At 36.3% G+C, this 27,910-nt stretch overlaps 1 protein-coding gene across 51 annotated transcripts in view; it reads left to right on the top strand.

Annotated features, from left to right (window-relative positions):
• Positions 1-27,910, top strand: part of pcdh15b (protocadherin-related 15b) — a 513,920-nt gene that overhangs the window by 383,376 nt on the left and 102,634 nt on the right. For all 51 annotated transcript variants that reach the window (XR_015944907.1, XR_015503430.2, XR_015503428.2 and 48 more), the window contains 3 exon segments: positions 1,902-2,207; positions 9,505-9,732; positions 13,818-13,934. Coding sequence is in view for 21 of the 51 variants with exons in the window: in XM_087274983.2 (XP_087131109.1) it covers positions 1,902-2,207; positions 9,505-9,732; positions 13,818-13,934 (651 nt within the window). In the remaining 30 variants the exon portion in view is untranslated.

The following is a 27,910-nucleotide window of genomic DNA, read 5'->3' as shown; positions in this document are numbered from 1 at the left end:
GGCTATACAATAACTTGCCTAATTAGCTTAACCTGCCTAGTTAACCTAATTAACCTAATTAAGCCTTTAAATGTCACTTTAATCTATATAGAAGTGTCTTAAAAAATATCTACTCAAATATTATTTACTGTCATCATGGCAAGGTTAAAACAAATCAGTTATTAGAAATGAGTTATTAAAACTATTATTTTTAGAAATCTGTTCTCTGTTAAACAGAAATTGGGGGATAAATAAACAGGGGGGCTAATAATTCAGGGGGCTAATAATTCTGACTTCAACTGTATGTATATATTATATCAGTGGTCACCAAACTTGCTCCTGGAGGGCCGGTGTCCTGCAGATTTTAGCTCCAACCCTAATCAAACACACCTGAATCAGCTAATCAAGGTCTTACTTCGTATACTTGAAACATCCAGGCAGGTGTGTTGAGGCAAGTTGAAGCTAAACCCTGAAGGTACACCGGCCCTCCAGGACCGAGATTGGTGACCCCTGTATTATATAGTACATTAATATTGACCTATGCACTTTTTTCAGTCTTTCTTCTTGAAAATTTTATCTTTATATTTATGTGTTTGTAATTGTTTGTGGATTAAACTGTTATTTATTGTTAATTAGATGTTTATGAAAACTGAACTACTAGCAATTTCTATGAATAGACTGACCAAATTAAACCTTAAGTGTATACAGTAGCGTGATACTAAACCTAAAGTGCATTAATTAATTTACTAAATTGAAAGTACACTGTAAAAAGGCATAATAAAACATAATATACTCATATGTTCAATCAAAGTTGTCCAAAAAAGTCTCATGAATTGTTGTTTCAGCTCATTTTAAATTAGTTTAAGCAGTAGCAGCAAAAATCTTTATTCATATTTTAACACACATTTAAGATCAGTAAGATATTATTTTTCTGAAAGAAGTTCAGTTTTTTTGCATGATTTAATAAAATTGCATAATTTACAAAAAAATGTATTTACCTGATTTTATTTATTTTTTTTTTACTTTTTTGTTCATGAAAGGATAACAACAAAATCTTAAATCAAATTATTTCCTATCATACCATTTTAAATGTCTCTCGATATAATGATTCTTAAAATAAGAATCATAATCCCTAATAGAAAATGTACAGATTATTTATTTATTTATTTATTTATTTATTTATTTATTTATTTATTTATTTATTTGTTTGTTTGTTTGTTTGTTTGCTTGTTTGTTTGTTTGTTTGTTTTTTATTTTATTTTGTGCATTATTAGCTTTTTTGTTTTTATTTATTTATTATTTTGTTTTTATTTATTTATTTTTATTCATTTTTTATCTGTTCATCTATTCAATCTATTTTATTTATTCATTTATTTGTTTAATCTATTTTGTTTATTTTATTTACTTGTTTGTTTGTGTTTTATTTTGTTTATTATTTGTTTGCTTTATTTATTTATTTGTTTGTTTATCTGTTTATGTAATCTATTTATCTATTCCATTTATTTTATTTATTTGTTTGTTTGTTTTTTATTTATTTATTTGTATTATTTGTTTGTTTAATTGTTTGTTTTATTTATGTATTTGTATTATTTGTTTGTTTACTTGTTTGTTTGTTTATTTATTTATTTATTTATTTTTTATTATTTATTTATTTGTTTGTTTGTTTTTTATTTATTTATCACTTTATCTATTTATTCATTTAAAACGCATTTTCAAATTCAATTTAATGCAAACTAAAATTACGACCAATCTTCAACACACATCACACACACACACACACACACACACACACACACACACACACACACACACACACACACACACACACACCATTAAATCAAATTAAATGAAACTGTTCATGCCTTTATTTTATTAAATTTTTTTAAGAAGATTGATTTTTATATATATTTTTCCCGATCCAGGCCACCGATCTGGACCTGGGCATTAATGGACAGGTCCGCTACCGTCTGGTCAGTTACCCGGATCTCTTTCGGATCAGTCCAAATGGAAGCATCTTCACCGCTATGCCTCTAGACCGGGAGGAGAGGGCTCAATATGATCTGATCGTGCAGGCTTCAGATGGGGCCAAAGACCCTCGGCGAACCACCATCACGCTCTCCATCACTGTGCTGGATGTGGATGACAACAGTCCAGTCTTCTCTCCACCTGCGTATCACGCCACACTGCCAGAAAACAGCCCAGTGGGGACTGTCATCCTCAACATCAGTGTAAGTTACACACACACACACACACACACACACACACACACACACACACACACACACACACACACAAACATATTGGGGTTTTGAGTTTAATGAAGTCTTCTATGGAGCAAAATAAATGCCAAAAGTATTAGAAATTGAAAGCTTGTTGAAAAGCACTGGACAAATATATAGTTGAAGTCAGAATTATTAACCCTCCTGAATTATTAGACCCCCTGTATATTTTTTGTATGATCATCATCAACATCATTCACACACAGACACACACACACAAACAAACAAATGCATGCCTCGAAAACTGTGAGAACAAGAACATGACTTTGTGAAATTAGCCTCGGGAAACTGCTTCTTTGCTTATGTTGTGTATTAACTTGACAAGTCCGACATGTACATTTGTTAAGGTGTTTTTGGCTTGAATTTAATTTAACTGGAATGTGTTGCTTGTTGACTTGACCTTTAGGATGAATCCATTATGCGTTTGTACAGTAGCCTGCCTACAATGGTTTTTCAACATGCAAAAATACATACAATGTAGTAAACTTTAGCATTCAATTATTTGAAAAGGAGTTTACTGTATATAGCCGAAGTTATATCATTTAAAATAATGTACTAAAGTTCAGTATGAATGTTATATTAGGCTGTTACTTGTGTGCTAATTGAGATTAAATCGAGAAGTTTTATAGTTTGTATATTATTATGGTTACTTGAAAATGCAATAATAATAATAATAATAATAATAACAATAATAATAACAATAATAATAACAATAATAATAATAATAATAATAATAATAATAATAATAATGATAATAATAATGATGATGATGATGATGATGATGATGACAATAACAAATAATAATGTTGTTGTTGTTGTTGTTGTTTTTGTTAACAATAATAATAATAATAATAATAATAATAATAATAATAATGATAATAATAATAATGTTGTTGTTAATAATAATAATAATAATAATAATAATAATAATAATAATAATAATAATGATAATAATAATGTTGTTAATAATAATAATAATAATAATAATAATAATTTTATACTTAAAACTTACAGTTTAGGCAGTATATTCTGCTATCTTAAGAGTCATTACAAACCACAAGAGAGAGCAAATTCTCTCATACTTCAGCCTCCAAATCAAAGTTCCTGAAAGCAAGGAAAGTCGAGGTGCTCCATGACTGGCCAGCCCAATCACCAGACATGAACATTATTGAGCATGTCTGGGGTAAGATGAAGGAGGAGGCACTGAAGATGAATCCAAAGAATCTTGATGAACTCTAGGAGTCCTGCATGAACGCCTTTTAAGTGACTTTTGTCTAAGCAAAGTCAGAGCTTACTGTCCTAATTAAATAATATTTTATATCATATATCATGTTTTATTTAGGTAAAATAAGCGCAATCTAGAGGCCTTTGCCTTTCATATAAGCCACTTCTGATATTAAATGATCAACTAGAAGTCAATAAAAAACCATTATTCCAAAAGATACCCCATCACAAACATAAATATTTTATTTTTATTTTTTTTGCATGACACATTTCTGTCTCATGGAAACTCCATTTAATGTCATAATATTATTTGAGTACATGACTATGCTACAGTATATGTGAGTCTCTCATTTGCCTAGTGTAGAGCATGAAAGCGCTAAACAAAGCTGCCAGTTTGACTGAGCAAACTTTGTTAGTGCATTGAGTCATTTAAATGCTTCTGATATGTCTATACTGCAAGTTCAATAGATGCTTCAAAAGCTATGGTAGAAAATAATAATACAAATGGCAGACACTTGCTGGGTTCCACACAATCGATTTGTGTTGATACAACAATTAAGTTAAGAATTAAGTTAATTAATTTTTTTTTGTGGATTGAACAAAACCTATTCAAACTCAATGTAACTCAAGAGTTGTGTTGTTTCAGCTCATTTTCAATAAGTAGTTTGAACAAACACCAAACTAGTATATATTAAATTTAGGTCATCAGAACAACCTTTGCCATATTTTATCTCCAAGTTTACTTGGAGTACACTACAAAGTGCAGTATAAGCTCACTTCTTACTTGTGAAGGCAGCCATGCTATCAGCTAACAAATCAGAAGTAATTAAGCAGTTAAGCTGACCGAGAGCATGTTAGTTACCTCAAGCGAAGGTTCAATTTGTTTACATTAATTAATGCACAAACAGTGTTCTCCCTTAGAGGAAAAGCAAACTGAGAACATAATGATTAAAGAGATTTAAGTTCACCCAAAATGTTTAAGCACAAAAGGTAAAAGCACAACATCTCCTGTAATGTTCTGCTAAAGAAATAAAGTCACCTACATTGTCTATAATGTGGGTAAGTTAATTAGCCAGAAATGGTTGTTTTTTTTTTGGATGATCTATCCTTTTATTCTTTGCATGAACTATCCATTTAATCTAGTTGAAAAAGCAAAGCAGGAACACCAGCACTCAAAACACAGCATATGTTGTTGTTTTTTTTAAATGGGATACTTGTTAGATTATGATAGCAGGTTATACAAGTGTTAATGATTTTCTATTCTGTTCTACCTTCGCCTGTGTTTTCACTCTGATAATTGGTCATAGGAGCTACACACACACACACACACACACACACACATACAATAACAGCATCTCATGCCTATGTTACACCAGTAGCTCTCAACCGGATTTGCTTTGAGATCCAGATTTTACAGTATATTGAAAGTCTTTCAGCACAGTACCAGAAGTTTTTCCACAAAGAAGCAAAAGTAAAGAAAGTAAAGTTATCAAACTTATATTGGCGCTGGTGTAATTTTTTTCTAGACAAAATCACAGAAAAATTTACAACAACATATTATAGAATTTAACTGCACATATGCAGGCTTTAATGTTTGATCTTTGATACGTGAGAGATTTTTTTTATACTTTTACTGATTACATCAAAATATGCTTATTTTCTCTACCTTATTTTTATTTTTTTTAACTAAAGAAAATCAACTACACATAATGTATATTCATTAAAGTCCAGCTGAAATTAACCATAATTAAAGTGTAACGACGGGAGGAGTGACAGAGACAACTGGAGGTAAGATCCACAATGTAGGTTTATTCAGCGTCAGGCAAGCAATGATCAAACAGGTGCAAACGGATATATTCAGGCAGTCCAGAATCATAGTCGTATAAACAGACAATAGGTCTAAAGGCAGGCGGCTAAACAGGAGAACAAAGGTAAACAAGGCTAGGGTCTAACACGGAGAAACAAGACAGGGAGAAACGCGTTGTAATGTCACTGAAACAGCTAACAAGACTCGGCAAACTGGATGGGTCAATGAGTGAGTGTGACCGGAGAGCATGTATGCTTATGTAGTCCATGAAAAGGCGGAAGTGTAGTCCATGGTGTTCGTGTGAGAACCAGCGATCTCTGGCGAACGATCGCTGGTTATGTGACATAAAGTGTAAATAAAAACCCATTAATAAGCAGGTTCTGTATTTCACAGGGATTTTTTGTTCTTTATTTTTGAACAGAATATATTTATGTTTAGTTATGAATTGAATTATGGGATCTTTATCTCTGCTCCGTCAACTTTTGATGTAGAAAATTTAGATGCCAAAAGTTAAAAGGGGCTTATTATGCTTCTTATCAAAAGATGTAAAATAAGTCTGATGTCCGTGGTGTGTGTATATGACGTTTCATCTAAAAATACCACAGAAAAAATGTTTTATAGCTCTTTAAAACTGCCCCTTTTAGGCTTTAATCCTTATTGTGCCATTTTGGTGACTGTCGCTTTAAATTCCAATGAGATTGGGTTCTTTTTCAAAAGAGGGTGGAGCTACCAATACCAAAGCATAGTGGCAGATTCAAAAACAAGACTGACATCCTATGCTAATGAGGAAGAGATTGTCACTAATGGGCTGGGCTTTTCCCTCTGATGACACGTACAACGGAACCATGTCAGTCAAACTGTTTCTCCAGACTGTTTTAATGTAGTGTAATTATAAATAAATTAAATAAATAAATGTTTTCTATAAGAAGCTAGTTATATTCACAGACAGTTGTCACAAAACTGTGTTCAAACCCCCTTTAAATGTGATTTTTGCATAATAGGTCCCCTTTAAAATATGTGAATGTCATGTGAGCAATAGGAAGATTACAGCACATCTCAATTCTTAAGAGTGTATTCTTCTGTTGTGACTTGGTACTTTTCTGCGCGCACTTCAGAAAGTCCACTATGATTTCAGACATCACTACAAATGACTGCTTCTTTTAAAAGTGCGCAATTTAAGGGTATAGGGGCAATCTCAAATACAGCCTCTGAATTGGGAAACCTCCGATGAGTCTGAGGACCTTGATAACCTGAAGTGTTTGTAATTTAGGTAGGAGGTAAACTCTGAAAGACAGTGAGTCTCCAGAAGCAGGTTGGGACACTCTGCTGATGTTTAGCGCCACTCACTGGATCGTTCATTGGCAGAGTGCCACAATATGCAGGTAGATAAAACCAGATGCGCTTTTAGTGCCACTTCCTGACACTTAAGAAGCAATTTCCAAAAATGTTTCCACGGGCACTTTTCCCCCAGTGACCTTCAGTTGGATTTATAGTTGTATTTTGTCATCCCCATTTACTGTAGCATTGTTTTTGCTGCTGTTTGTATGGCCCACACTCTAAAAAATGCTGGCTTGTTCAATGTTGGGTGAAATAGGGACAAACCCAATGTTGGGCTTTTTTTTTTTTTTTTATAACTTTTGATTTAGTTTTATATAAAATTTTAATAATGCAAATAAAAAAGAAAAGAAGAAGAAAAATCACAACAACAATAAAAAAATGTGATATTGTACAACTGCATGTCATATTTAAATTATATACCAAACTCCGCTATAACAGACTTATTATATCTTCATATCATATATGTTATCACAAAACACAGCTGGTGATTACAACAGAGATGTTGTATACGTGCGTGTCATATTTAAACCGTACTCCACTATATTAGATTATACCCAAGGCTTAACATGAACTTTTTTGATCACCAGCCAGTGTGGCTAGTAGTTTTCCAACATTACTAGCCACTCGCCATTTTCACTAGCCGCAAGTTTTTTGTTGGGAAAATATATTTAATATGCATAAATATGAGTTTGACATGCTAAAAGACATGAATTTTGATACATCAAAATACATGTCATGTAATACTCTTTGAGCTTAAATTACTTTATTTAGATTTTGTGGAATGTCCACTTGCCTCCTAATTCATTTTTTGTGTATGTTGTGTATGAGCTTGCTCAGTGAGCATGAGCACATGGGTCATGCTTTCATAGTGTTGTATCACAATAAGTTTTTATTTCACATGGATTTCAAAGGATTTACAAAATTTATCTCTGACCACATGTCAGGGTTCTGCCACTATGGTCTTGTAAATTCTTGTTTTGGTGGCAGAGCTCTGACACTACCCATGTCTGGTCCTGTTTCTGTCTCTGTGTGCGCGCGCCGTCGTGGGTGTACACAGAGTGTGCGCGCTGCCTCTTGATGTGGCGTCCCTCAGACGCGCGCGCTCTTGTACTCGTGTTTGTGTTTTCGTCTGTCTGCAGCGTGGTGTTTCATTCACGCTGCGTGTGTGAGCGCACGGTGAGTTTTCATTCATCGTGTGCTCGTGTCTTGCGTCTATTGTTAAAGCACGTGGCTATGTGTTTACATCGTGGTCACGTGCTTTTGTCGTGTGCTTCAGTGTTGTGCTTGTCTTGTCATGAACATGTGGTTAATGAGTTCTCTCATTGGCTGCATGTTCTTGTCTTGTTTTATGCGAGCGCATGGCTTGTGTTGTCTCTCTGTGTCATGCGCTCTCCCGTCTATTGTCTAGTCCCACCCTCCTTGTGAACTCATTAATAGTTTGTCATGTTCACCTGTGTGTCAATTTACTTTTTTGCTTTATAACCCCCCTCATGTTTTCAGTCCTTTGCCAGTTCGTCGTCGATATTACTCTGTCTTGTTGTCTCCAGTCCTGTTTTGTCCTGCCAGCCCTGTCAAGTTTGTTTTTGCCTTTTTATTCATGTTTTCCCCTTCGGGGTAGTTTTGTTTTGCCTTTTATTTTTATTTTTATTTGTATTTTATAATAAATAATCCTACATTTTTTCTGCAATTGGGTCTTCGCTCCTTTTCCCCTCACTGACCGTGACACCACACCAAATATAAATAAATAACTATTTCTTTGCCACAAATTTTAAATAATGTGTCAACACATGATAAGTTAATATCCTATATCCTGTTCGAAAGCAAAAGGTGCTGCTTACAAAAAGACCAATTTGGAGCTCTTGAAAGCCGCAGGACTGTGCGTGCATGAGCATAACTTTTTGTCCAGTCTATTTGAAAGAGAGCCGATCACACCAGTTGCGTTTCCAGGCACGGTTGTTACAAGCAAGAAAACGGGAGCGCACACGTGTTTTAAACAGTCGGGAGCATCACATCAGCTGTTGGCACGAGTGATTATCCTCTCATTTAGTATTCAACCAGCTTTCTTTTGCCTGCACGAACATAATTTCGTCAGTCATGCTGCTTCTCGATTGTAGGGTCGCATTTGCACGAATGTTGGGCCATCTTTATTGTCGAACCCTGTTTTTAGGAAAACTACAATTTAAAAACGATTTCCAACCAGCCAAAATGGCTAGTCGAAGGGGCTGTCTAACACGCCACAGCTAAAATCTACCTGTGGGTGTTTGGCGGGTTGGCAGGTATTAATGTAAAGCCCTGACTATACCCATATATATTTTTCCTCTTTCTGAACGCACTGATTTTCATTTTCAACATGTATTTAAGTTTTTTTGTTGCTAGGATTTCCTTAATAATCTCAAACCAGTGGTATAGTTCTTTGTTATTATCACTTTTCTCACTTTTTTGAGTGAGATGTTAATGCTTCAATCCGGTTTAATGATTTATGTAAAGCTAAGCTAAATTCCTCATCTTTTTGCAATCTACCAGGACGATCTTACACTTAGGTTAAATGACACTTTTTGACCCAACGTTAGGCTACAACAACCTTGCATTTTATTTTTGCAACCCACCAAACCTAGTTCTGTCCTCAGAAGCTACACTTGTACCTCACAGAAATATCTAAAGGTCCGTGTCCTCTCAGGATGTTGTTCAATTTGCAGTGATGGTTAATTTGCGAGACTGCAGGTGAGGAATCTTTCTAATTTACTCATCGCTTCAGGGTCACCGCAGGATTGGTTCCAGTCATTAATGTAACCTGATTATTTGCTGTATTCAGATGATGTTTAAGAGTTTAATTAACACTGAGAGTAAGATTACTCATCCGATGATTGTCTCACACAGGCACTGGACCCCGATCTTGATGCCAATGTCACATACCGCATCAGGACCAAAGAGGCCAGAGAGCTGTTTGCGGTGAACTCTCTCACCGGAGAGCTGAAGGTGCTTCGGTCGCTGGATTTCGAGAAACTCTTACCGAACGCAACAACGCAAACCTTTGTGGTGGAGGCTCTGGATGGAGGAAGCGGCAAAATGCCCCCAGGGTTGGCTTCTGTTACTGTCACTGTATTGGTAAGACTCAAGTCTCAATTATGTCTAACTCTTTGACTAATTTATTTGCACCAAATTCTTTTAAATCCAGACTTTTCAGTGAGCTGTTTTCTTTGTAATGCCCTGAGCACTAACCTGGGGTGTTTCCCGAAACAACAACTTAATTTTAATCGTTAATTTAATTGATTTCTTTTGATTTAATTATTTCGAACAGTATAAACCTCTCTTAAATACATTTATCTACCCCATCCCCTTAGCCCTACGCCTTCAAGCTAAAGAGAATTGGGACACCCCTACCCCTTCACGTGAATACAGAAAATGAGGGGTAGAGGTAAGGTGAAGGGCTAAGGGGTAGAATTGGTATTGGGCCTTTGTAATTGTCCATTGGAACGATAGATTTAGGAAAACATCAACTTGCTGAACTATGTTTGTAATGATGGAACTTTCAGCCTTAGTTGGCTGACGATGGTTTTTGGAAATGACAAGGAGATCCATACTGGTCTTTTCCAGTCTTTTCCGGGACAACTATTGGCATATTGTGATTTTTTTTTCAGTGGACGCTTCTAAACCTTGCGGACTCTGACAGCTAAAGATATGTTAAGTCTGAATTGGTCTTTACACCCATAATACCTCTGTTGTGTAACCAGCTGATTTGAAAGGTCTCTGAAGATTAAGTTGGAGGAATGTCAATTAGCTGTCACTGAAAATGCTGCAGAGATCATTGCAGTATTTAGGTCACCATGACCATTTTTCAGTGAGATGCTGCTGTCGTTTGGCTGGAAAAAAGCATGTCATTTCTTAGATTGAATCTTTTAGCTGGACTTCTTTGAAAGTAATCATATTTTTTAATATGAGTTTTAAAATTCACTGTCTCAATGATATTATACAGTGCTTGAAAATAGTCCCCAGCTAGGTAACTACATCACTGCGTAATATTCAGGATTCATACAGTCACGAAAAACCTGGAAAAGTCATGAAATTTTGACATGCCATTTTCCAGGCCTGGAAAAGTTTTGGAAAAACAGAAAAACCCACAAAGTTTTGGAAAACAGACATCTTTATGCTTGGATATGGGTTATTTTTCTTTAATTATTTTCTGTCTTTGGCCTATCACATACTCTCACATGATTGGTGCGGTGTAAGCGTTATTTAAATACATTTTATGTACGAAAGATTTAAATATAAATTGGTCCTCACAGTGGGTAGCACAATCACCTCACAGCAAGAAGGTCGCTGGTTCAAGCCTTGTCTAGGTCAGTCAGCATTTCTGTTGGGAGTTTGGATGTTTCTCCTCCGGATGCTCTGGTTTCCCCCACAGTCCAAAGACATGAACTATAGGTGAATTGGATAAGCTAAAATTGTCCGTAGTTTATGTGTGTAAATGAGTGTGTATGGATGTTTCCCAGTAATAGGTTGCAGCTGGAAGAGCATCCACTGTGTAAAACATATGCAGGAAAAGTTGGCGGTTCATCCTGCTGTGACTGATTTCTGTGAGACTCTTGGGTCCCTGCGGGTTTCAGTAGGTCTTCTGCAGTATTTGTGATGATTGGGCCGCTTTTTGGGCTGCCACTTTTTCAAATGATCAACTAGAAGTCAAGTTATTTGTTGTTCTTACAACTGGTATCAATGACAAGACTTTTGTCAGGTAGTGTAGGTACACTGTAAAAAATGCTGAGTTCCACATAACTGATTTGCCTTGAGACAACATGAAGGAATTACGTTAACTTAATAATTTTTAGTAATTTGAGTAGATTGAACATAAAGCAATTAAGTTGTCTCTCCCAAAAAACTCAAGAAATGCGTTGTTTCAACTCAATTTTACTAAGTCGTTTGAACAAATCCACAAATGTCATTTTCTTTGAGTGTATTTATGTATTTCTTTTTATTGGTTAGCAATTGAACATACAACATTGCTTCCCATGTTCAAATGAAGCATTTATTCTTCTGTGCCATTTAACAAAAGAGCTAACTAGAGCTAACATTCGACTAGGGCAATGTAAGACATTTAATATTTCTTGGCATTACGTTATTGTTATTTTTTTGTTGTTGTTTATTTCTGTTAGCAAAGCACCCGCAGCTTTCTTTTTTTTTTGTGGATCTGGTTCAGCTTCAAAGAAAAAGAGTTTAAGCGCAAGCATTTTCATGCAAGGAAACACACGGCTTATTACGTCTTCACAAGAAGCCCTAATTGTTTCTGTGTTGGGTTTATTTATTAATTTTCCTTCTGTGCACGGTGTGGCTAATTGATAATTAGTTGCTGTGGAAAATGAAAAAGCAGAAGTGAGCGGCGGAAATAAATGTGTGCTACCTGATGCATGGAGGCTCAGGATATCAGAGTGATTATGATGGGATAGAAGCCCCCAAGGCACAGTCCTGATGGAGAAAACAGTCCCAAGAGCGCCGTCATGAACTCGGTACGCTTTGCAGATTTACTTTAAGACTTGACAGGTTTTACTTTTCATCTGGGGAAAGAGAAGACATACAGAGATGTGCTGGATTGGACAATAAGAGGGGGGAAAAATACCAATTTCACTCCAAGTGCCTTTCCCGGGACCTTTTATTTTGGGGATGTGAGCAATAGCAAAGTTTTATTAGTCGGTACTCAAGGACATCCTTGAATAAGCGTATTCTCTTGGGAAGGACATAAGGGATGGTAGTGGTGGGAGGGGGGTGTAATTTGGATACCTGAACCCTCTGGCCTCTCCTTGGACTCGGGATGGCTGCTGTATTCGATATATTAGGTCACACTGCGTTTCTTGCATCTCCCAGAATCACCTGTGTCATCAGCATTCATGGGAGCCTGCTACACTTTCACTCTTTCTGTACCTTTTATATATACTTTGTGGAGGGGGAAAAAGTAAATGTCCTCTGCATAGTCTCCATCTGCCTTTTCGGTAATATTGTGACTTTTAAATGAAGATTGCGGCATTATTTTAATCACTAATTAGAAAGCATGAAACAAACATTCATTCATTTTCTTTTTGGCTTAGTTCCTGTATTAATCCGGGGTCACCACAGTGGAATGAACCGCCAACTTATCCCGCATGGTTTTATCCGCAGCCCATCTCTGGGAAACATCCACACACAGTTTAGCCTACCCAATTCACCTGTACCGCAAGTCTTTGGACTGTGGGGGACACCGGAGCACCCAGAGGAAACCATATGTTTTATGGAGCGGATGCCCTTTTAGCTGTAACCCATCACTGGGGAACACCCATACACTCTTATTCACACACGTATGCTACCGACAATTAAGCTTACCCAATTCACATACACAAAACATTCAAGCGGATTTTTCCGTCCTTAGATTAGTAAAATTGGATGCTAACACGCCCTTAATGCGTTTGTGCCCTGCACTTTGTGCATGGATCGTCAAAATAAAGCCCAGAATGTCATAAGATGTTAATATAAGGTTAGATTTAGGTAATGAAGTCATTACCAGCCAAAATCCAACGTCTGATAGATGTCCTAGTGGTTGTTTTTTGGTTGAACGTTGAATATTAATGTCGGCCTGACGTTTTCATTTCTTAACAAAATGCAACATTCCAATGACTTGAGGTACAACGTCAATCTGACGTCATGTTGATGTCTTATGCCTGCTGAGTAGTTTTCCCCTCAAATGTTTTTAACATACTTTTAGTGTGGTTGAAATCAATCAAGAGCTTCTTAGGGCAAATTGCAGGTTTTATTATGAATAATAATTGTTTATAAGTAAAATATAAACATATATTCAATTATTTTATTTTTTGGGGCTTCAGTCCTATGCTATTGCGGCATGTTAGCACCTCCTCATCAGAATGTTCTCCTTATTCTCTTTAGTAACCTTTTCCTCTGGCTTTAGCATTCTCTGAGCAGTTATAATTATGTCTCACCCGACTTTTTCGCCCACCAAAAAGTCCCCGGGCACCAAGCACTGTGACACATCCTTAATGTACTGCATGATCTACTATTGAATAAATGCCATTTTTGCTTAGTGTTTTAGTGTTGGGAGCCAGCTAATGGGACCTGAGCTAGCACACAGTCTGACAGTTGCAAAAGAGTAAAGGCAGTCGAAAAGAGCAGGAGTGCAGGCACTAATCACAGTTTGATGTTCTGTGTCTGAGCAGGACATGAACGACTTCCCACCAGTGTTCAGTCAAACGCTGTACCGGGGAATGGTGGCACCCAACGCTGTCAAGGGGACCATAGTGACCGCTGTACATGCTGAGGACCTGGACCCGCCGGTGAGTTGACTTGATTGTTTATCATACGCAAATCTGATTTAATAGCTATTTAATACACAAATATTGTGAACCCAGTGGTTGTGTTCTGGTGACACTTTAGTTTAAGTAGCAATTCTCACTATTAAATAGTAGCTTATTATCCCACTATTATTTACATGTTGGCTGTTTATTAGTTTTTAAGTATTAGCATTTAAGTATTTAATTAAGTAATGCAATGCAATATTCAGGCCCTTTTATAAAGTACACACAAACAGTAATAATAACATTTAACTCTTAATAGTAATCACGTGCCTTGATATGGATAACGAATCCTCTTCTGATAAACGATGGTAACAAGCCTATGCTCTCGTCCAGGATGACTTTTTCATGACAAAAAAAAAAAAAAAGAAACGTTGAGATCAAGTCAGTGCCCTCTAGCAGTGAATAATAGTAACTACTTTAATGCTCTGATTCTCCACTTCTTCAACTTCCTAAATAAAAAGTAGTATATTTGTGTGTCTGTATAATTATTTATATACTAAAATAGAACAATATACATTCCTTGCAAAAGAATGTGTTTTTTTAATAAATAAAAAAGCAACATACCTTCACCGAGAGTGGACGGGAAATGAATGGAGTCTCCACTGGGTCCTAAAGGTGAGAATGCTTTCCCAATAACAACAACTGTAGAGATGAGCACGGACGGTAGAGAAACCATTTTTATCTGTTTATTAAAGACTGGTTATAAAGCGTTCGTATTGAAGAGTGTAAGTGAAATGGATATAAAAATCACTCGACATGGAGAAAGCTAAACATGTTTGATAAAAAAAAATAACAGCCGTATTATTGCGTTTGAGCTTAAATAAACAACATTACACACACTTGTTAACATACAGCTGTTCTGTGTCAGTTGTATCAGTTGATCATTGAAATATTTTTTTAACCCAACTGGTTGAGTTATTATATAAATAACCTAATAAATGTTAAAAATAACCCAACTAATTTTTAACTCAACCATTGGGTTAAATAAATAACTCAGCGCTTTTAAGAGTGCACATATTCTGCATGATACATCCCTAATCCTACCTAATTACTACTAGCTATTCAATAACTATTAATAGGCAGCAAATTAAGAGTTAATTGAGGCAAATGCCATAGTTATTCATTCATTCATTTTCTTTTGGGTTTAGTCCCTTTATTAATCTGGGTTCGCCACAGCAAAATTAACCGCCAACTTATCCAGCATATGTTTTACGCAGCGAATGCCCTTCCAGCCGCAACCCATATCTGGAAAACCCATTCACACTCATTCGCACACATACACATGCAGGTTTATTATTAAGGATGACAGGCAAGCAATGGTCAACACGGGTGCAAACAGATTTGTGAAGGCAATCCAGAATCGTAGTACAATAACAGGCGCGAGGTTGGAAGGCAGACGGCAGACAAGGACTAAAAGACAAACTGGGCGAGGGTCAAAAACAAAGGAAAACGAGACAAGGTAAACGTGTTGTAATGTCATCTACGTAAACAAAACTCGGCAAATGGAATGAGTGTATGTGCTGTTTAAATGCTGTGTGTAATCAGTCCTTGACAATCCTCCGGTGGTGCGTTTGTAATCAGTAAGAATTAGGAAATGTGTGTGTGAGCGGAGTGCATGTTTAAAAAATGTAGTCCAAGAATGGCAGATTTGTAGTCTATAAGCGATAGTGTGTGAATTCCAGCAATCTATGGAGTTACGATCACTGGTGAGACATAATTATTGTGTATTGTGTACTTATGATTGATTACATAACTGCATGTAATTACATTGTAATTGATTTCTGTAATTACATTTATAATTACACTATTGACCATCCCTTACAGCAGGGGTTCTCAAACTTGGTCCTGGAGGGCCGGTGTCCTGCAGATTTTAGCTTCAACTTACCTCAACACACCTGCTAGGATGTTTCTAGGAAGCCTAGTAAGAGCTTGATTAGCTAGCCCAGGTGTGTCTGGTGTCTGATTAGGTTTGGAACTAAACTTTGCAGGACACCTGCCCTCCAGGAACAAGTTTGAGAACCCCTGCCTTGCACCTTAACCCACCCTTACACCTACCCACACCACCAAACCTGTCAATAACCCTACCCGTATCCAACCTCAAGAGCGCAAGAAGTGTTCTGCAGTACATTTTGAACACAGTAAGTACATTGTATTTATTTTATGATTCAAGTACATGGTAAGACCACCTAATATAAAGTGTGACCTAAAAATCCTAAGAAATAAACATTAATTTATGCACACGTTAGACACAAATACTCATTAGCATTGAGAAGACATGAGACTTCAACCAAACATAATTCTTCTGGAATCATCTTGCCTTTGTTTGAATAGGATATATCTGAGGATATTGGAAATATATTGCCGCTCCAAGTCTCCTAGCTGAGTGTCGGTGACGGTGGTCTCTACTGTTCACTGGCTGATGTGACTGTGAATGGGTCTGGAGAGAGCCAGTGTGTGCTATGTGGCATGACTTCAAAGGGCTAAGCACAGTAAAACAAAGATAAGAGGAGAATACAAAACACCAGCAAAAGACTCGACGCTGGTGTGTGTGTTTAACTGAAAAGGCAGATAAAGCCTGGCACGTCTCCAGCGTAAAGCCCCAGAGCTCTACCCTCCGCAGGCACCATCACACACACAAGCACAACCAACATCACACAGCGCCTTTTATTTTACACAAACACGGCCCAGGGGTCTATACCATGCGGACGGTTAAGCTGGCTAGCTTTCAGGTTTGTTTTTGCCAACTTTGGACGACATTAGGAAAATGGTTTGGCTTTTAGTGATGTAACCTAAAGCCTGTATGAACTGGAAGTTGTTTTTATTTCAGTATGGTAATGTACTTTCGACTGAAACTGAATATTGAGGAGGGGGTGGGGAACAACATTTCTAAACTGTATTTGTTTATTAAAACTTCACAACTTTTCAACATAGGCTCATTCTGAAAATGTACCCCTATATACATTCTGGAGATCACAAATTATGTAGCCAGAGGAACGTATTTCGGCTGTATTTCGTCTTTAAAACTAATGCTACAGGGTGATATGACGCGCTTACCAGCTGACCGTATACTTCTGTATGGACAAGTTTGGCCATTGGCTCGCCATGTACGTTGGCGGACTTGAGACGCAGAGAGGAGTTGACCACAACGGCAGGGTTTGAATCCTGCAGAGAAAACAAAAACAAGAGCCAAAGAGTAAAATAAAGAAGTAAATAACAAGGGGAAAATGTGGTAAAATCTGAAAATGTGGTAAAAATCAGGCTGCCACAAGGGCTTTGCTTTTTCTGGATTGCTTTTCAAAACACTGTTGGTTGGGTTTAGGGAAGTGGGTGGACTGGTCAATCGGTGCTTTTGAAAAAACTATCGTTTGGGTTTAGGAAATTTGGTGGGGGTCAATCCGTGCTTTTAAAAACACTATCGGTTGGATTTAGGAAAGGAGGAGGGTGGGTCAGTCAGTTGGTCAGTCAGTCAGTCGACAGCGGTGGATTTACGCAAGAAGAATAGGCGGAAATGGCACTCTGAGATCTGAAAAAGCATACAAAGCGGCCTCTGGTGGAAAAAAAGCTGGAAAAAAATTTACCTCTTGGGACGTATTTGGCACCCTCTAGAAATTTATTTAAAGGTACATTTTCACAGTGAGCCTGGATTGCAAATGTCACTTGCACTGAATAGGCGTAGTCATTTTTTTTATTTTATATATATTTTATAAAAAAATTATATATATATATATATATATATATATATATATATATATATATATATATATATATATATATATATATAATTTTTTTATTATCATTATTATTTTTATGTACCACACAGTTTACTGTATTATTTTATTTACTAGTATTTTATGATATAAATGAACCATTCCTGCCTTATTTATTTGTAAAAAACTATTGTAAAATGTGTAAAAGTTAAACAAGTGTAAACGTTTTTTTGTTGTTGTTGTTGTTTTTTACAACACAGTGTACTAAATTAGTGTTGCATGTGATAAATGTTGAAACGGCAAAATTATTCATTTATTAATTTTACTTTGTTTTGGGGATTTTGTGACATTTGTGGCATTAAAAAAGTATTTTAATATTTGTAATGTTTGTAATGTGTAAGATTTCTTGAAAAATATATGATATACAGTGCAATATATATATATATATATATATATATATATATATATATATATATATATATATATATATATATATATATATATATATATATACAGTTCAAGTCAAAATTATTAGCTCCCCTGAATTATTAGACCCCGTTTATTTTTTTATTTTTTTTGCAATTTCTGTTTAAGGGAGAGAAGATATCTTTCAACACATTTCAAACATAATAGTTTTAATAACTCATCTCAAATAACTAACTTATTTTATCTTTGCCATGATGACAGTAAATAATATCTGACTATATATTTTTCAAGACACTTCTATACAGCTTAAAGTGACATTAAAAAGCTTAGCCAGATAAATTATGTTAACTAGGCAGGTTAGGGTAATTAGGCAAGTTGTTATTGTAATGATGGTTTGTTCTGTAGACTATAGAAAAAAAATTGCTTAAAGGGGCTAATAATTTTGTCCTTAAAATTGTTTAAAAAATGTATAACTGCTTTTATCCTAGCTGAAATAAAACAAACCACACTTTCTCCAGAAAATTTTTTCAGCATTACATATTTTTTTAAATCGTTGATTTAGCAAAACTGAAAGGTTTTATCCTGCATATTTGTCAGACTAAATTCAATCTATCTTTAATCTTATCCAGATTTTACTTTCCCTGAAACATTGCTTTCATATTGAACCTGTCAATCAAACACTCCCTTCATATCAAACTACACAACAAATGTATAACTTTTTATATTATTGGAAATGTTTGAACTTTTTTTGTTTTTATTTATGACAATAGCATTTCCACCGTCTATATCTCAACCCCCCAAACAACATTTCTTCTTCATATCGCTTTACTCTTGCCTGTTTCAGTCCAAATGCATATTCTTGTGGATGTCTGCAGTTATAATAGTCATCTGTGCCCTCACCTTCCCAGAAACCTCAACCTTAAGAAAGATCAGTTGTGCTGCTCCTTTCAGCCCATAACTCAGCACACATGCCAGGACTGGCGAGGGCAGAGCAGGCCGGCGGCTCCAGCTGCGACTGGAAATTGAATTTAGCCTGACAGACATGCAAGCTCGTCATCATCTGCCATAGAAAACACTGCTCAGGGTTTATGCTCCACAACTCCAAAACATCTCAATACATACACAATGTATTGCTATTATGCAAGAGACTACAGTAATGTCATTTGATAAAATGCAATCTGCTTGTAATTAATGATCTACTGTAAGTCACAGTTTAAAATACAGTTTATATATATATATATATATATATATATATATATATATATATATATATATGCTACAGGCAAGTCCCGGTATTGTATAGAATGCCTGATGGTTTTAGGCAAAAAATGAAAAGTTGTTTATTTTCTAAAATCTTTTGTAAAGATTTTACATACTTTCCCTATGCATTCTATACAATTCCTAGGCCTTAAATAGAATGACAAGTATCATTTAGGCAAAGTGTTAGAACAGCAATTTTTGGTAACTGGTTTTGGTAAAAAAACAACCAAAAAAAAAAAAAAAAAACGCAATTTAGAAGTATTGGCCCTTACTGCACTTGAAATAATTCATCGTAGAACAGTCGTATGTCAACATGGCATGATTCCTTTCTTGGCACTCCCCTCTGACATGGTCACAAAAACAATCTATGTAGAAACATTACAGAACGTGTATGTGGAACTTGTATGGATAATATACACTGACATGTGAAAAGAATTACAGCAGTATTGTCTGTGATGGGGTAGTGGAACCTTGTTAAGCTCTCACATGTTTCGATCGCCATCATCAAACAAATTTAATTAATTAATTAATTTATTTATTTATTTATTTATTTATTTATTTATTTATTTATAGCTGGATTAAAGACAACTTTCACATTTTTTTATAACTGTTTACAGAAAAATATCTAGAAAAAAAATCCTCTTTCCGCTAAACAAAATTTGGGTTATATATATATATATATATATATATATATATATATATATATATATATATATATATATATATATATATATATATATATATATATATATATATATATATATATTAGTATTATTGTTTAATTTATTTATGTTTTTGAATTTATTATTATTTTTTTATTAGTTTTTATGTATTTATTTATTTACAATTATGTACTGGAAATAGAATTTTGGGTAGCATTTTTTGCCTTTATTTGATAAGATGTAATTCCTGTAAAATGACATATTTTTCTCTTTTTTTTTTTTTTTTGATTAGTTTTTATGTATTTATTTATTGACAATTATGTACTGGAAATAGAATTTTGGGTAGCAATTTTTGCCTTTATTTGATAAGATGCAATTCCTGTAAAATGACAGGAAGTGAAGTTAGATGGAGTAAAGGAGGATGGGATCAGGACAGGTAGCCAAGCTAGGACCCAAGGATACTGTATGTCAGCACACCAACCACTAGTCTATTGGCACTGACCTGTAAATACATTTATAAACTGTAATAAATAGTATATTCGAAACTCATATGAAATAAATGTGTTTTTAAATACCATTGCTTAATAAATAAAGTATATTCAATTAATTTCCCGGCTTTAAAATTTGCTTAGTGGTTTTAACCCTTATAAAATTACTCTAAACTTAAATACCCATCTTCATAAAGACTCTCCGCTATCATAAATTTGGTTGATAGTGTATAATAGAGAGGTTTCCCTTGTTTATTACTGATCCAGTCCATCATAATACCAACCCAATCGACCACCATGTCTTAATACCAGCTGTAAATACACCCTCAGATACCAAACCAGTTGTACTTATCCAAGTGCATTGATTCAGATAATGATTTTATGTTTTACAGTTACTTGAGAGCAAGAGTATTGCTTTTAAATGCCTCCGTTTGTTCAACAACAGCATGCACATTGTGACTCTGAATTGGTGCCACATTAAAGCAGCAAAGCATTGACGTCTACAGAATATAAGAAGAAGTTTGGTTACTAGCATTGCTCCATGTGGTTAGCTACTTTACACTTGAACGGAGTGATTGGAACAAATAATTATTTGGGCACACATCTGTTGTCGGCGCTAAACCCAAATTGAATTTCTGACTCAAGTTGAGCGATACACGAGGACATTATTAGCTAGCGTTCTGATAAATGGCACTGTGCGAAATGTCAGCGCGTCGCGTTCACAGGAGCAAGGTAAATTTGCGAAAGCCGACACTGTTTATCTGTCTCCAAAACTAAGGGATACTTATCCTCTTCAGTGTATCAGATCATGCAGAAAGCTGTTATCATTCATAGGAGCTCCAGCATTTTTGTTGCAGATGGTGCTTTGCTGAATGCCAGTTATTTTGGTGTATTTTTTTAAGCATGAATCAGAGTCTAGACGCTGCACAAACTCTCAGTTCCTGGCTTAAATGACATTTCAATGGGTCAATTTTGGCAGGAAAGCACTACTAAGGAATTCAGGGCTCAATTTTGAATCGCTTTACACTTGTAATGACGTTTTTAAAACATGCTTTGTTACTTGAATGCAGGCGTTTGAGATTTCAAACCCTCCCATGTTATTTGCAGGCCCGTTTTTGACTATAGCATAAGATTTACTAACCTTAAGGAATAGTTCACTTATAGATTTAAATTAACATGTCATTTATTCACCCTTATGTGGTTTTAATCTTTTATGTTTTTTTTTTCTTCTGTTGAACACAAAAGAAGATATTTTGAAGAATGGTTGTTGCTGGTGCCAATTAACATCCATAGTAGGGAAAATAAAATGACTATGTAGCTTACATGAACTAGCATTATTCAAAATACCACGTTTTCTGTTGAACAGAAGGAAAAAGCATTTGTACAAAAATACACTTACTTTATTATGTACACCTGTCTAACTGCTCGTGAACTCAATTTTCTAATCAGCCAATCACATGGCAGCAACGCAATGCATTTAGGCATGTAGACATGTTCAAGACGATCTGCTGCAGTTCAAACCAGCATCAGAATGGGGAAGTAAGGGGATTTAAGTGACTTCGAACGTGTTGGTGCCAGATGGACTGGTCTGAGTATTTCAGAAATTGCTGATTTTCACGCACAACCATCTCTAGGGTTTACAGAGAATGGTCTAAAAAAGAGAAAATATCCAATGAGCAGCTGTTCTGTGGGCGCAAATGCCTTGTTGATGCCAGAGGTCAGAGGAGAATAACTAGACTGGTTTCAGCTGATAGAAAGGCAACAGTAACTCAAATAACCACTCGTTACAACCGAGGTATGCAGAAGAGCATCTCTGAACACACAACCCGTCCAATCTTGTGGCGGATGGGCTACAGAAGCAGTCCTGTCAGCTAAGAACAGGAAACCGAGGCTACAATTTGCACAGGCTCACCAAAATTGAACAATAGAAGATTTTGAGTCTTGATTTCTGCTGCAATATTCGGATGGTACAGTCAGAATTTGATGTCAACAGCATGAAAGCATTGATCTATCCTGCCTTGTATCAAAGGTTCAGGCTAGTGGTGGTGGTGTAATGGTGTGGGGAATATTTTCTTGGCACACTTAGGGCCCATTAGTGCCATTTGAGCATCGTGTCATCGCCACAGCCTACCTGAGTATTGTTGCTGAGCATGTTCATCTCTTCATGACCACAGTGTACCCATCTTCTGATGGGTACTTTCAACAGGATAGCACACCATATCAAGCGCGAATCATCTCAGACCAATTTCTTGAACATGCCAAGGAGTTCACTGTACTCAAATGGCCTCCACAATCAGCAGACTCAATCCAATAGAACACCTTTGGGATGTGGTGGAACGGGAGACCACACTGTGGTGTTAAACCATACTGAACTGAGCTAAACTGATCTGAACTTTAACACTAAAATACTGTACTACACTGTTCCAATTTACTACAACCTACTATGTGAAGCTGCTTTGACACAATCTACATTGTAAAAGTGCTATACAAATAAAGGTGAATTGAATTGAGATTCGATTCATAGATGTGCAGCCGACAAATCTGCAGCAACTGCGTGATGCTATCATGTCTATGTGGACCAAAATCTCTGAGGAATATTTCCAGTACCTTGTTGAATCTATGCCACGATGGATTAAGGTAGTTCTGAAGGCAAAAGGGGGCCCAACCTGGTACTAGTAAGGTGTACCTAATAAAGTGGCTGGTAAGTGTATGTTTTCTAAAAAAATTACTTCTTGATTTAAGATTTATTAGATATTTACACTACTATTTTTGGAGTAAGAAAACATTTTTGCAGTGAAAGGTCTGCTTAAACCTCGTCTTTCACACACAAAATTTAATCACATACAAATTCATGCATGTGGAAACATTTCAGAAATAATCAAAGTAATATCACAAAATTCCCAGATAAAAAAGGTCTATTAAATCAATCAAATCTGTAGAGAATTAAAAAAAACTATTTAAAAATGATTATTTTCAGTCATTTTATGTTCTTACATGTTTCTTGTTTTTTAATGATTCCTCACTACAAGCTAATGATAACATAATTGGAAAAAATAGACATATGCATTAGCCAGAATCCTGTATTTTTTAATGTACTAACAAACCGATGTTGCATGCAACTAAATGAAAACTAAATCAAAAACTTTGTATCAGAAATGATTCTTTCTCTCCTGTATTTAGTGACTTAGACTACTTGTGATTAGTCATTATGCATACAGAAATTGTGATATCATTAGAAAGCCGCATTTCTTAATGAGGGCAGGGTAATCACAGTCTACTGGGCTTTTGCGTATCAAGAGTTCAATTACTATTCTAATTTACCGTCTTGCCTAATAATGTTTTCGATGTGATGCGCAATTAACAAAATCCTATAAACAGCTTGTGTGGTAATCAGTCAGTGAAGTGGTATGAAACAATGCGATGCGATGAGTGAAAGACGTTTCCCCATTAAGCTGACTGATTCGTTCTGCAGATAGTCGCTTGTTGTCGTGGGCTATTTTAATTGCGAACCCCTTCACAAGCCTCTGGGTTTATGTACTCCTCGGTGGATTTTGTCATCTCTATGTATTTGTCACTGTTGTTGTTGTGTGAGCTTCAGTTTGTACCTGTGTTGGGGCTTTGTGTCCTGGTGCAAGTATATTTGTGTGTCCCTTGTCTCTGGGGTCCGCTGTAGCAGATGGTGATTGAGTTAGTTTGCCTTTCACATTTTTTTTTTTTTTTTTTTTCAAGACAAATGTCACCTCTACACATTTTCGAGATTGCATGCTAGCTTAAAGGTGCAGTAGGTGATTGTCTTCAGAAACATTTTTTGTTGTGCTGGTTGAAAGTCTCTTCACAGTCCAATAGTAATGATTACAGTAAATGATCTAAATGTGTTTATATGTATCACCTGACAGTCTGACCTGCCTATCGGAATTAAGGGAGATGACATAGCAACAAATCATGCTAAACACGTCTTGCTCCTTGCGCCGAGTGTATGGGCCTGAAATCTTCATTCGTGTTCAACCAAAGAAAGAATCTCAGGTTTGGAACTAGTGGAGACAGAATCATCATTTTTGGGTAAACCATTATTAAAGTTCCCGAGGGGTCCTAATTACCCTGCAGTTTAAAAGCAAAGAGCAATGTTCTGTTTTTTTTGGAAATCTCTGCCCTTGCACCCAATGTGTTGCATGATGCCCCATAGCACTGGCCCTGTTTTTGCTCAGTGAATTAGGTAGTTCAATTCTAATTTGGCATATGTGACCTAATGTGAAGCACTTTGGTATCATCTTGCACATATAGAGCCATCACTAATAGCACTATCAATATTTTACATGGTGATCTTTGAGTGAGCAAACGTTATAAAGCTAATTGGACCGTGCATTACCTCCTCTCCTGTTAATACAAAGCCAGTGGGGACTTTTGCAGATATTCAGGCTGAAAAAATCATCACCCTGACCACATCCAAAGCACTGCATTACCGTAAATTACTTTAATTCGGTTAATGGTTTTTTGCATATTCTCTTGGCAAATTAAATTCATGGATTCAACTTTTTCCCCCCTCACATAGCTCTCAGCAATCATTCAGCATGCAGTTTTTCAAGGGTTATTTTGCACGGGCATATAATGATTTTGTTTTATCCACAAACTCTTATTTATGGCTCTTCAGCCCGCTGGTGACCAGGTTTTGTTTTGCTGTCCATCAATGCATTCTGGCAACTCTCTCCACTTCCCTATTCTCTGAGCATCTGTCAGATGGCTCTTCATATTGGCTTCTAATGTCTCCTTGAGCCCATCAGCGTGTTTTATTCATTAACCACTCTCACCCACACATAAATGACTCGCAATTAAAGCTGGTCGCAGTCTTCGCCACACCTTTCTTAATACCTTGTGAGGGATAAAAAAATTGACTCCTTCTGTTCACTACGCAAGCATATCTGCAATTATAGATACTTGTCAAACTGAAAGACGTCAAATATTAAAGATTGGCTGAAGAAAAAAATAAATAGGTTAGAGAGAGAAATCAGAGTGATGTTAATCAAACTCCTCATGTACAGATAGCGCTTTTGTGATTATTATTATTTCCCAAATGATGTTAAACAGAGCAATGGATTTTTCACACTATTTCCTATAATATCTTTTTCTTCTGGAGAAAGTCTTATTTGTTTTATTTTGGCTAGAATAAAATAGATTTTACATTTTTAAAAACCATTTTAACCATTTTTTATGTCTACAGAACAAACCACTGTTATTCAATCCCAATATGCACAAAACGTCAGATTCATGTTGTACCCCAATATCGTGGGACATTGTGTTTTGTTTGGAAAATCGGGTTGATGTCAGAACCCAATGTCAGGCCGGAGTCAATAGCCCCTTTCACACAGTGATACTGCTAAATATCCGGAAAATTTCCAGAACTACTTTACCGGTATATTCAAAAAAACGCTGTTCACACAGGCAGGACGTTACGGAATTTTTCCGGAAAAGAGCATTCACAGATCCATCGCAAAATGCCGGTAAATTCTAACATCATTAACCAGAAATGACCTCTAAATGGCTGCGCTTGTGTTTGTAAACATTTGACTACATTACAAACTCTTCGGATGGATCAGTATTGAGTACAACTCCAATGAAAACATATAGAGGATCACTTTCGCATGTCGAGATGTTCATGATATGTGTGTGTGCTGGCGCTATGGGCGCTCACGGGCACACGCAAAGCTTAAAGGTAAACAAACAACGGATTATCATAAACATTTTATCGATAATTATTTACACAGCATTAAGAAGGAACATAGAAACATTATCTGACTAACATCTAGCAGCTAAAGTTGTCTGGAAAAAATATTCAAAGGCTTTTATTCTCATAAACCGCGCGCTCGTGAATGCGTCTGACTGTTCTGATTGGCTAAAGCAGGCGTCTCACGTCAGCCCGTTCTAGACGTGGACGTGCTTATTACAGCAATCTTCCTTCTGCATTCACACAGCGCAGCATTCCAGCAAATTACCGGTAATGTTACAACTTCTCTTTCCGGAAAATAGCCAGAACGAATTTACCGGTATTTTCAAAAAGGGCCTGTTCACACATACAACCTTTCCGGAAAATTGCCGGTAATTTTCCAGGAAAGGTCTGTATGTGTGAAAGGGGCTAATGTCCAACGTCGGCCTGATGTCACATTTTGGTTACTTTCCAACGCAACCTACAAACAACAAAATATCAACGTCTAATGATGTTACAGCTTGAAGTTGTGTGGAAATTACCAATATAACGTCTATCAGACGTTGGATTTTGGTTACCACACCTGACGGATAAATGTCAGTATTTGACGTCAATATGATGTTGGTGTAACAAAGGGTCTGACAAAGAGGGATCCATTTGCAGTATATTTATTAAACACAGTTTATTAAAGAGCACACGGTATGCACTAGTGTGCGAACTCACATCAAACACGGTTGTATATGGTCGATAGGCTGGCGGCTGGCATACACAGGACGATATAGCAGGCATGGGACAGAGGCAGGTGGCTAGGATCAATGTCGATATTCAGGCTGGGTTCAGAACAGGCGGCAGGCAAGGCAAGGTCGAGGAACAGTCCGGGTTAGCAACGGGAAACGCTCAGTAATGTCAGCAGGGGCAGAACAAGACTTCGCACTGAAGTGTGTGTGTGAGCTGCTTATATGTGTGTGGAGGTGATCAGTGTAATGTGTGGCAGGTGTGCAGCAATCAGTGTCTGAGTGGGTAACAAATGTCAATAGTCCGGTGATGATGACCTCTGCTGGCCAGCGAGGGGAATGACTGGGACAGAGTCGGTGACAGTTGGTTTAAAATGTTGGCTCGCCATTGGATTTTGGTCACTTTCTAACACAAAATCAACAAAACACTTACATCATTTTATGTTGTTATTGGTCGTCTAAATAAAATTGTCTATAGACACTAAGGACCTAAATCTAACTTAATATTAATGTGATATTGTGTGTCTGCTGGGATGATTTGCCTAATTACCCTAATTAACCTAATTATGTTAGGGTTAAGGTTGTAAAAAAGGAACGATGACTCAAATGCATGATAAATGCATGTCCGTAGTGTATGTGTGTGAATGAGTGTGTATGGATGTTCTCCAGAGATGGGTTTCAGCTGGATGGGCATCCGCTGCGTAAAACATTTGCTGGATAAGTTTCTATTATTAAAAGGACCAAGCCGAAAAGAAAATAAATGAATAATAAACTAATAATGGGTTAACAAGGAGGGTGGGACTAGACAATAGACAGGAAAGCACATGACACAAAGAAACAACCCAAGCTATCTGCTTACATAAAACAGGACTAGAAGATGCCGCCAATGAAAGAACTCATTAACAGCGTGTTCACATGCGGCATGCATGTTTCTGATCCCAGCAACAACCGAAATCAAAACCAACTAGACTGGAGCTCTG

The sequence above is a fragment of the Danio rerio genome, chromosome 12, assembly GCF_052040795.2.
Source record: "Danio rerio strain M-AB ecotype USA chromosome 12, GRCz13ab, whole genome shotgun sequence".
Classification (NCBI taxonomy): Eukaryota; Metazoa; Chordata; class Actinopteri; order Cypriniformes; family Danionidae; genus Danio; species Danio rerio.
Note: the sequence above shows the minus strand (reverse complement) of the source record. Positions and strands in the feature narration are given on the sequence as shown.